The sequence below is a fragment of the Grus americana genome, chromosome 2 (genome assembly GCF_028858705.1).
Source record: "Grus americana isolate bGruAme1 chromosome 2, bGruAme1.mat, whole genome shotgun sequence".
Taxonomy (NCBI): domain Eukaryota; kingdom Metazoa; phylum Chordata; class Aves; order Gruiformes; family Gruidae; genus Grus; species Grus americana.
In genome coordinates, this window is record NC_072853.1 from 157,654,877 (window position 1) to 157,667,129 (window position 12,253).

The window sequence follows — 12,253 nt, forward strand, 5'->3', positions numbered from 1 at the left end:
TTTGCAGCAATTCCCTTTCTCTGTCAGTGAGGCCTGTGCTTCTTTTGTATGTGGGGATATAAAGGGTCCTTCTTCCCATGACTATGCAAACAGGCAAATTCTTGAAAGAAGGAGCAAAGAGTTGAAGCACATTCCTACTGGCAGGTCTACAGTGGCAACGACACCCACACCTCAGGTCACTTTGGCCGTATTTAGGGCTGGACAGATGGAAGCCTTCTTTAGACCAGCATCCATATAGTTGCATATGTCTTTAGAGGAAGCTTTCGTAGTGAAATTATCTCCACATTTTTCAGAAGACTGATGAAAATTGCCTGAAGTGCATTTCAGTAAGTGTGGTTGCTGAAGATGGTGGAGAGGAATGCTAAGTCCTGACTTTGTCCATTTTATTTTCAGTTCGGTTGTCCTCTTCGTTAACAGTTTATAATAAAGTTTGTAAATGCCAAGTGATGCCTGGTGACATACCACTACTTCCAGTGCTAGACCTTTACCAAACTGCTCTCTCCTCTGAAGCTTGTGGTCCATATATACTGTGGCGGTGTGTGGGGTGGTGATAGTGGATAGAAACCAGCAATCAGACTAAATGCTTATTATTCCTTGCCTTGTGAAAATAGAGTGTAAAGAATATTTCTTTAAAACAGTAGACCTTCTTGCTTTCTCTCTTAATAAGGATAGTGAAACAATATTTCTGATAGCATTGCATTGCATTTTTCATACATTGGTCTTTTTAAGTGTGTGTGTATATATATGTATATATTCTTAACTGTTTTTCCCACAATCTTTTCAGGCTCCCTATTTTTAAATGAACTTAGTGCTTGTGATAGGTGCCAGGTATATCATAGCCATACTGGAGACTGAAATCCTCTTTTTCCACAGAACGGGTGCAGAAGCAGAGGTGCAGCCCTTCCCATACTGCCCTGTCCCTTTATCTCAGCCCAGACCTGGCCAGACCAGATCTAGCCACAGTCAGCATGTCCTGCACGTTCATTTTTAGACTTCTCTTCTGAGGTGTCAGCCGTGGTAGTGAATTTTATGTATATATTTCTCTAAATGTGTATTTGTGTGTGTGCATATATACACACACATATATATATTTAGGAAATGCAAGAACCATAACACACATCCAGTTTAAAGCACTGTATCTGTTTGAAATTTTGGGTTAGCGCTATTTGAAGTGCTTCAAAAAGCCAAACTCTGTAGCATATTGTCACTTCGCCTTCTTTTTTCATGCTGACCAGAGTTACTCAAATTCGACAAATGCCTGCCTTTATTTCATTTATATGCGTGTGCTTAGCTTTTGTTCCAGACTAATTCTTTTCCCCGTCGCAAAGTATTGTTTTCTTCTGTGTCTTTTGTCTCTTGTCTTATAAAGTATTTCTGCTGTGCCATTTGGCTTCACTCCAGCGTGCAGACAATGAAGTACAATTTTCAGGATTGCTGTCCACAGATTCTCCAGATTGCTGCAGAGACCATAGAGGCACTTTCCTGGCCATAGCAGGAATGCTGCCTGTGTAGCAAGGGAAGTACAGGTTACACGGGCAGGATATTACCATACTACTGTACTCTCCTGGTTAGAGCAAAAACACTGTTGAGGGCAGAGGGTACAGAGAAAGGAAGAGAGAACGTTCCTCTGCTTTACAAACATCTTTTTTCTTCCAACTACGGTTTGGCATAAGGCTGAAGGTTTCTGTATTTAAGTTGATTGCGTGACATATTGTGGCTGCACCTCATCCAATAACTTCTAAGGTGCAGAGGAAAATAGAGTTTCAGCACATTGCATTATCTTCTGTGACATTTATCTTTCTTCCTGTGCAGGGAACAATAGCCAACTCTCTAACATGTGTCCAGCTACATAAACGAGCCGAGAAGATAGCTGTCATGTTGATGGAAAGGGGACATTTACAAGATGGAGACCATGTGGCTTTGGTTTACCCACCAGGTAAAGAACTGCCATGTTCGCTGCCTTGGTAGTCCTGAAAGTTTATCAAGATCCTTTAGAATGGTGCTGCATTGGTGGTGTTACCAATCTGTAAACCGTGTTAATTGGCAAAACACAAAATATTTGCCTTGTATACATTTCTTTAAATTTAGCCAAACATACTTAAAAGAATTTCTCTTTGTGTATGCACATAGATGTTATTTCTTTGGGTTCAGATTAAAATTAATCTGTGTTTCTAAAATCTGTCTCTTATAAGCAGTCAGATTTAATTGTTGCTTTTCTTTTAATTTGCTGGAAATACGCTATTTTATGAGCACACAGTTCTGCTAAAATATTCCATCTGCTCAGTGTTCTTAGATTCATCTGTCAAATTCATAGAATCACAGAGTGGTTTGGGTTGGAAGGGACCTCAAAGACCATCTAGTTCCACCCCCCCTGCCATGGGCAGGGACACCCTCCACTAGATCAGGTTGCCCAAAGCCCCATCCAAACTGGCCTTGAACACTTCCAGGGAGGGGGCATCCACAGCTTCTCTGGGCAATTTCCTCTTGGAAGTGCTGCATTTGATGAGGGTAAAGCAGCAATACCTAGGAAGTAATCCATGTTTTTTTAGAGTAGAAATATGATGAATAAATATATACAGATGATTAAGAAAGACCAAATTATAATCACTATTTTCTCTACAGATCTTTGACCTAGACAGCTCTCTGTGGCTTGGATTTTTATCCTTTGACATAAGGGCTTTTAAACTTATATTAACTGATACCATGTTTGACATTTGCTTGAAATTATTTCTGATCTAGTGCTGCTCTTTTATCTTTAGCATTTCATGTGTGTTGGTGAAGTAAACAGTCTGATTTAAGGTCTGTATTGTGATATTTAGTTTGTAAGGGCTGCAAGATACTGGTTAAATCTTTATAGTTTATAGGAGTAATTCCTCAAAGTTAAGATGAGAAAACCTTTTCCACAAAAAAACCCTAGTATTTTAAACTTAAGTTTTTATTTTGTGTATTTCACTTCCCATGAATAAAGCATTTTATTGAAGGAACAATAACCTACCAGTACTGCAGGTCCTTTTGCACAGAAAGAATAAAACAGCCCCCATTGTCATCTTATCACAGCCTGTGCACAGCACCAGGGAGCTATCAAACAACAGTGTTCAAGGGATCTTTGGATAGCCTGAAGTTTGCTGTCCACAATCTGTCACCTGCAGTCAATATTGTTATAGAACAACACCTAATTTTATGTTAGAAGCAGGATTTCAAAATCATGACTCCCTTTTTTACTGTAAAATTTCAGGTAGATAAGTCAAAGCTGCATATCTGAGGTTAAAAATTACATGAGAAAGACAGCATTTAATGAAACCTCCAGATGTTCTTTCTGCAGCTGATAGGAACAGGCATCATCCTACCTCATCCTTTTGCTGGGGCATCCCTCTTTTGCAGACTCTGATTTGTCTATAAATGTAAATTTAGGAAGATAATTAATCTGTAGAAATCAGTCTTTTTAACAGGTTTGTTCCTGATCATAAAAGTGGAGTTCACCTAAAGGATGGTATCTGGCTGTAGCTTTGTGTGTCGCCTTTGGTTTTTCATGCTCAGAAGAACAGTACAATTGAAAGGATTCAGTGAAGCTGAACAAATACTGACAAGGGGCTGAAAAAGAAGTCTGTTAAAGGGCTTAGTCGCTCATTTAACCTTCTGAGTTGAGTTCCAAGTAATATTTATGCTGACATAGGTGTCTGTGATTACATTATTTGATTTTCAGGGGAGGATTTTTGTTTTGTTCTTCATGCAGGAATAGACCTGATTGCCGCATTTTATGGATGCCTGTATGCAGGCTGTGTGCCAATAACAGTTCGACCTCCACATCCTCAGAACATAGCTACTACGTTACCTACAGTGAAGATGATTGTGGAGGTGAGCAGACACCTGCAAGTGCACAAGTAGATTAAATGGGCGATGGATTTGCGTATCTTTAGGAATGGTAACTTCAGTGAGTGATGGTGTAGGTTGAAGAGTTGTATTCCTTCCAAAGATTCAGAACTTCAATGTGTTGCAGAGTCAACACTGCTTGTCAGCACACAACCTTCTGACTTCTGCTGTCACATTTTGCCACAGTTATGCTACTCCTTTCAAGAAATATATTTGAAGTGCGTTCTTGTGTTTAGCTATATGCCAAGAATGGTGGGATTCCTCACCTGGCAACGCTACACTGACTATTGGGAAAAATCCCAATGGAAAGCTTAGCTTGACCTCATTGTGATTTGTGCTCAGCTCTGTACATCTAATTGTTTTGCAGTTTGAAGCAATTTCAAAGTTCTGTTGTGAAGATGTTGGTTAGAAATTTGTTTCATCCATAGAAGTGTTACTCAGACTTTTTCATTCAGTGCTTTGTTTTGGTAGTTTGGCTTTATCTAATAATGTTTAGTCTTTGTTGCACGTAAATAACTGCATTGTGCTTGTTACTGAGGGAAATAAAATGGTTGCAAAGAGATAGCCTTTTACACCTGGCAGTTTCTAACCTATTGAATGGAATTCTGAGTCTCTGCAAAAACAAGTTGAAACAAATGTGATTTTAACATTTCTAATTAATGTTGATATTTTCAAGTAATAAGTCTAGAGATAGTTATAATTTGTGGCTTTCCTTATGACATCAGATGCCACAAAGTATCAGTAAAGGTATGAGAAATTGTCCTATTGTCATCAGGGTTCTCATTATTTAATATTTTGGCACTCACAGTTTTTAAAGATCAGTTGTTAAAATTAGAGAAGTGATGTAAAATGTGTTATTTTGTTTTTCATTTGATGTTTAATAGCCCAACTAGATCTGTTTGGTTTCATGATGAAAAACTAGGACAGGCCTAAGCTGACTTGTAATCATTGTCCCTTCAACAGACTAACTTTAAATAAAATGTTTACATTTCTTAGCCATATTCATGCCAGTTTGACTTAAAAGCCTCTCAGCCCTGTTTTACACAAGATTTTCTTTCATTTTGGAGAGGGATGACCTTGTAGAAATTAAAATATTGAGGCTCTTCTTTCATTGCCAATGCAATCATACAAATTTCCTGATGTGATAGGTTCAAAGCCTTCTCTGACATGCTGTATTGTCTACATAGCACCTTTCGAAGACAGTAAGAATAACTTCTGAGCAAAATTTGGCCTACATAATTGTATTTTGGTGATGAACTGGTAGTAGTAAAACATAACTGAACATTGGTGAGCCCTATCTCGAGCAGTTGCTAACCTGTAGCTAAGATGTCTTCTTCCTCCTTCCCACCATCCCTACGTGTTTACCTTCAACTTGCTATTCTCTGGGCATGGACATTCTGTATTTTAATGAATCTCCTGATCTTCAAGACAATACAATTCCTGAGAGGGCCAGTAACCACCAACTCTTGAAATTCCTTTTGTTTTATGGCTTCACTATGTCCCAGGTCAAGATTTTCATAGATTAAGATTAGCTATGTAAGAATTGCCTTGTCTTGCCATGACAGTGACAAGATTGGATTGAGGGATGCTACAGTGGCTTCATTTGTCTTGACTTTTAGTTTGAAATATTTAGATTGTCCATACAGGGAAATCATGGCGTTAGAGGAAGTAAGTAGAGCTTGGGTCAGTGCTTGTATGCTCCTAATTTCCTCATGTGCTCTGTAAAGTTGACCTCCATGAGATTACTGTCAACAGAAGCTCATCTTTTCTACTCAGTCGTAAAATTTACTGTACATATGGTTACTGGTATCTGTAGGTTGAAAGGTGGAAATTCAGTGTGCAATGAAATGTTTTGAATTCCTTAAAAAAAACCCAACAAAAACCCAATATTTGCACAGATTCTCAAAGTGTGGGGAAAAGAAGAATGATGCTGCCTTTTCAGTTTTTCCCCTGTACTATCTTCAGTGATTAACAGCATTCATATTTATGTTTGAACATTTCCTTAGGTATATTAACTTTTATAATCAGTAAGAAATATTCTCGTAGTTGCTACTTCTCAATTTTTAAAAATAGCAAATCTAAAAGGAGAATGCCTTCAGCATGTGTCATCTAAAATTCAGTGCAGGTGGTATTTGCAGTAAACTCACCATTTCATTTCTTAGTACCACTTGCACAATTTCTGGTCTAGAGCTAGTGTTGCCAATATCAGAAGAGTTCCCAGTGGTTTATCACTAGCACAGGAATTAGAAATATATGACTAACATAAAATCGACGTAAGATAGTAAAATTATTTATATAAATGTCAGGCTAGGTTTTGATTTATGTGAAAATATTGTTTATAAACCAAGATATATTACCATCACATGGGAAATGTTTTGGTCATAGTCTTCTGTACTGACATGCTGGGTTGATAACTGATAAAATGTGTTAGAAGAGTCACATTCTCACTATTAAGGTGCCTTTAATTTCATTACAACGCTCTTCTCAAAGTGCAATTTTTGTGTAATTTGTAAAACTCACATGACTTTGTCTGCTTTGTGAGCTGCATTTTTTGTGCATCTTTCCACCTCCTGATTGGAAAACGTAAGACTAATATACCTGTGTTCTGTTCTGGCAGAAAATAAATCATGGTCTTGCTCATTTTCATGGGAGAAATAATCAATATCCCATTGCATTATTATTTATTTTTACATTCCTAGGTGAGCCGCTCTGCCTGCTTAATGACTACACAATTAATATGTAAATTGTTACGGTCACGAGAGGCGGCAGCAGCGGTGGATGTCAGAACATGGCCTCCGGTACTAGATACAGGTGAGTACTGAGGCTAGGGGACCTCTGTGTCTTCTTTTATCATTGTATTTGTCAAACACTCAGAGGTCTCTCTGTCATGGGAGTAAGATACACACATTTTCTTTCTCTGTTTTCACTAGATGATTTGCCAAAGAAGCGGCCTGCACAGATCTACAAACCTTCTAACCCTGAAACGCTTGCTTACCTTGACTTCAGTGTCTCCACAACTGGCATGCTAGCAGGGGTAAAGGTAGGGACTTCTTGTTAAAGCTGGCATTTCTGCTATCACGCCTGGCTGGCAGGTGGTACATTGATCCTGATTTGTAACTCCTCTTTATTTTTGTTAATAGATATTGAATTGCTTCCTCCCTTGCAGTCATTCTTTGATTCCATTAACATTAAATTGATTCTTCTGTACTCAGTACGGTACTGTGTGTGGTGAGTTTAGGCCCTCTCCTCCTCTTCAGACTAAAAATTTCATTCCGGTACCCCTGCGGATAGCCCGCTAACTTGTCCGCCTGAAGCACATCTAACTGACACATCTATTATTTCTATTTTATGAAGAAAATGAGACTCAGTCATCCTTTTTCTACTTGTTCCAGTGTCCATTCATTGTTTCCTCCTTATTGCAACTCAACTGCTGGTTATTGTTTTTCAATATTCTCTCCATGCAATTAAGGGAACTGCTACCGTCTCTGGTATATTCACCTGGTACAATAGTAGAGTAAGCAGCAGAAGATGAATTTGTTTGATGAGCTCAGGCATCCTGAGTTCTTTAAATCTCTATTCTGCCATTTTCTCCAACTCTCTACTCTAGCTGCAGTTCATCAAAGCTGTTTTACCTAGCTGCTAACTTACCTGTTATTCCGGTGTTGGTTTCACCAACAAGCAGGCAGAGGTAAAATCATTCTCTTATTCTTACCTGTTACTTCCTTACTCCTATCTGTTCCATATCCAAGGATTATGATTACTTCAGCAATCTCTGCTGATGTATCACACTTACAGCCTATATTGAATTCCTCATACTCTTTCACATCATCCATCTATTTTCAGAAGCTGTCAGCATGCTTTATAAACAAAGCAAGCACCTTTTTTCCCCCAGTTTTCAGTTGGAGAATTTGAAGCACAGAATAGTGAAGTGACCAGCCCGAGGTTGACTGACGGTTAAATGACTGAGCTGGCTGATGGTCACATATTGTACATTCCTGGAAGATTCATTTCATCTAACTTTAAATAGCTACAGTGCCTACAGATGTGGACTAGTCATTGGGCTCCTCAATAATCAACAGAGAGAAGCAGGGGCTTTTAGGGTGTAATTTATCTGACTTATCTGAAACATCTATTTTTGAATGGGGTGAATGTCACATAAGTCTTCATTTCTTCTAAAGGGAGCCTTAAATGATTGTTTCAGATGCAGTCATCCATATTAAATCAAGTCTGGATTCCACCTTATCAGACTTGCAGAAATGACTCCTGACTATGCAAAGTCAGTATTTGGAGAGCTTTGAAGATAGTCAAAGGCAGGGCAAGTCGAAAAACCTTTTCTTAATGTGGCTGAAGGGAAATCCAGATAAATCTGTCAAGGAATTCTTGATTAACTTCTGATATCTGGGTCACAGAGCCTCCAGATCACTGACTCAGCAGGTTTATGTAAACAGTTACCATCTACTAGCTCATCACTAGTGATTAATTAATTCTAAAAGGATCGTAAGAGGCCACAAGGCTTATATTCATAATGCAGTGGTGCTAAATTAAAAAAATGGCTAAACAACTTACGTGGCTTCTAAAAAGTTGATAAATGTTTTGTAATCACTTTGGAAGAGGTAGATCCCACTTGCGTTTACTCTCAACTTTTTCAATAGCTTGCACCCAGTATGGTGTAAAAATTCACAGAATAATACCACTTCTGGACCTATAGAGTTCAGTTTAATCCTGTGTGAAAAAGTGGTCTTGATTCAGCTAGAGTAGAATTAATCTCTGAAAACTGCAGATGATCACTGTGTGGCCACCTGTTTTGAGCTGGTCCTTTTGCATCACTTGGAACGTGTCCAGTCTCAGTTATGGCTCTTATTGGCAAGGGAGAAAAGGTCATTTCTGGAGCTTTATTCCCCTGTTTACCTTTAAATCAAATAAATTTTACCTTCCAAGTGCCTGTTCCCCTCCATTGACTCTAACAGTATATAAGGCAACTAGCTCAGTGTGTGGCAGAGATCAAAGGTTAGATGAGTTAAATCCTGTCCAGGCTGTATTTCTAACATGGGTATCTTTCTTGTTATTAACAGAGAGGACAAAGATTGAAAGATGTAATTCTGTTCCCACTGTAGTTAGAACTTCTAAGCCAGGATGTGTGAGTGTGGGAAACTTCCTAACACTGGAAAAAAAAATCTGAAGAATTTACTTTTGATCAGGTTTTTTGTTTCTACTTTCTGCTTGTTTTATCTCTGAGAGCTTTCTTACCAAGATTTTAAGAGCCTGATTCTCAAGTAGGAGCTGGATAACTTAAAGACGTTTTACAGAACCTTTACTAAGTTTATTGGGGATCTTTATCGCTGAATGTTTAGGTCCTTACAACCATTTTGCCTGCAAAATCCTCTTCAATTTAAAAAGTGCAATGGCATTTTTTATTTATTGTGTTAAGAAATATGTACTTAGAAATATGTTACTGATGATCAAAAAAATACTTCATTCAGATCATGCAGTCATTCATTCCTTTGTTCTTCCAGAAAGTTTAGTTTGTTATCATTAGCTTTGTATATAGCTTGGAGCACATCTTTAAACCACTCGCAGCTTTCTCCCTAAATCTCTTCAAACTTATCCGTCATTCTGTCTCCCCTCCCCTTTCACGGTTATTTGGATGCCCTCTTGAAGGAAAATTATGGTTTCTTAGATATAAATTACATGTGTGTTTACACTGAGCACAAAGTCAGTATTTATTTGTTTTCTTTATCATGTAACTGATTTAAGCCCTTGCTGCAGTTTGGGAATGAGCCTTCCGAATGACATAGTTGATCATTTTCATTACTTTGCTGTTGTCTTTCAGATGTCTCATGCAGCCACTAGTGCCTTTTGTCGTTCTATTAAGCTGCAGTGTGAGCTTTACCCCTCCAGAGAAGTCGCTATCTGCTTGGACCCCTACTGTGGACTTGGGTTTGTCCTCTGGTGCCTCTGCAGGTGAGATTTCTCCTCATGCTTTTGAAATACCGTTTCCATTATGCTGTAACACAACAAACCAGATGATGTGAGTGATAAAAGGATGGGAAGAACAGACAATACCTCTGGGACTGACATAGGCAATTGGAATTGCTGGAGGATGCATGGAGAGTGCTGTACGGAGAATATGCTTTGTTTGAGTGGGGCATGGCCATAGGTATTTAGACTTACGAGTGCAGAGCATCAGCATGGCTGCTCATTGACCTCCTGCTGTTTTACTGCTGTCTCTGCAGAGTCCAGCTAGCTTTATTTGATGAAGGCAGCGCTCTACCAATATTACCTTAACGAAGTGGTTTCCTGGTGTCCTCTTTTTATTCTCTAATCTGAAAGCACGAGTAGATATCGGGGACTTCCTCATTTGTGGGACTTATGGATATGATTTTTGCAGAAACGTGGAAGTGTCTTTTCTTGCAGAGGGTTACTTCTACAGCAGTAGCAAAGCTATCAGAAAAAAAAATTTCTAGTGAAATGTGAATCAGCTTTTTTTGTTAATAAGAAGTTTAGAAATTTAACAATTCTGTCAATCTCTATACTCCAGGGAAGTCACAGTTCAGCACTGAAAGCAGTTCCATCGATTTTTTTCTTTCTTTTTTTTTTTTTTAACTTCACTGGGTTGATGCAGAGGCAAAGGGAAAGAGCTATGGGGGTGTTAATGGAGCACATTTTTATGAAGACATCTTAGAGTCACAGAAGTCTAACATTTTTGCTCACTCCGTAGAAAGTTCTTTGGTGTTAGCAGTACTGCTATTTTTAGTTACTAAAATCAAGATAATCCAAGGCAACAAAAATACTCTGGATAAACTTTTTACCAATTTACTAAATACCTGAAGGAAGCACTCTTTGATAACAACTGCAACAATTTGTTTTCAGCAAGTACTGTTTCTGTAAAAGTAGGCTATTGGCCTGTTTTGTTGCTCTTTTAAAATACATGTTGTTAAATATTAAATGGGTCAAAGATTAACAGTATTATCATATTCATTTTTGATCAGTCTTTCTTGATTTAAACTATACTTGCCCTAATAGTATTTCAGATTTTACATAGGGATTAGAGATTTCTGTTTTGAAAACTCATTTTTTCAATGTCTTATTTCCCCAACACAAAAATAAAAATATTGAGGTTGCAAAAACCGCAGAAAACCTTTCAGAAATTTTGAGATTTTAATTAAATCACTCCTAAATTTTTAAAATGTTGACTTTTTAAGTCAGTTGAATATTTCTTGTATAGAGTCACGTGTTCCAGCATGCCCTGTTGTCAGCACTGTTCTCTGCTGGGGGCTAAGCCAAATCTGCCATGATGCATTCAGTGAGTCCAGGGATGGGCTGCAGAGCACCGTAGGAGAGTTCTGCTACAGAGTGCATTATTGTATGGGATAACGCTGGGACATGGAGCATCCACAAATAACTTCTATGCAACATCATTATAAAGCCATAAAATACAGATAAATGTTGTCCAAAACCTTGGTAATTTCTGTTGCCCATGACTCTCCTGAAAGCAGAAACTTTTGTTTCTTCCAGAAGCATATTTGCAACAAATAAGCATTTGCTGCCCCTAGGTCCTTCCCAGTACTGATAGTATTCAGCCTTTTAGGAGAAGATTGTTTATGACTGGCAAGTGAATAAGAGAGCAAGCTTTTGGGAGAAAACAATCAAGGTCTGTGCCCCTCTGTAGCTTATAGACGGAATAGAAAATGTTATACCATTTTCAAAGAAGAGAAAGGAAACGAGGGAGTTGAAGGAACTGAGATCAGGCCAGCAACACTCTAATCTTATGAACCATCGTGTCAATCTCTTCTTTGCCACTGATCTCGTGTTCTATAAAACCAGAAAAATTGCAGGCTGCTAGAATTGCAACTGTCATTTAGAGAAAGCTGACATCAGATACAGCTTCATTAATTCCACTTACAAACTTAATTTCCATTTCATTACTATTTTAGAAATGAGTATTATTTGATGTGATAGCAAAAAATACATCCTGGAGGTTATTAGACTCTTACTCTTCATAACTTAAAACTTTGCAACTTTGCATTTTACTCTTTGTAGTTTAGCATACCCAAATCCTCCCCAACATTTTACAACCCAGATTTCTACCTCAGAGGATTCTACTGTAAAGTTATGTTTCTCTGTCACCACTCCCATTAACTAAATTAATACTTCCAATGGCATATGGAAATGAAGTTAGATCTTCAATTTTTGATCAGCTAGGGGGTTTCGAGAGTTAAATAGGAACTGTTCGTTTTAGGAGCCCAGCAGGGAGAAGGCAACCTCCTGTGCTGGGTGCAGTTAAAATGACAAGTACATTTTAATCCCGTTATTAACTAGACCAAAGGAGGCATTGAAAGAAAAACTAACCTTGTATCCCTGTTGTAGGTGTTTAGACGTTGTG

General features: G+C 38.3%; 1 protein-coding gene across 6 annotated transcripts in view; it reads left to right on the forward strand.

Annotated features, from left to right (window-relative positions):
- The window catches only part of DIP2C (disco interacting protein 2 homolog C), a 329,448-nt gene that overhangs the window by 269,152 nt on the left and 48,043 nt on the right, over positions 1-12,253 (forward strand). For all 6 annotated transcript variants that reach the window (XM_054815993.1, XM_054815996.1, XM_054815990.1 and 3 more), the window contains 5 exons: positions 1,813-1,936; positions 3,734-3,855; positions 6,570-6,681; positions 6,801-6,910; positions 9,701-9,831. In XM_054815993.1, the coding sequence (XP_054671968.1) occupies positions 1,813-1,936; positions 3,734-3,855; positions 6,570-6,681; positions 6,801-6,910; positions 9,701-9,831 (599 nt within the window). The remainder of the gene's footprint in view (positions 1-1,812; positions 1,937-3,733; positions 3,856-6,569; positions 6,682-6,800; positions 6,911-9,700; positions 9,832-12,253) is intronic.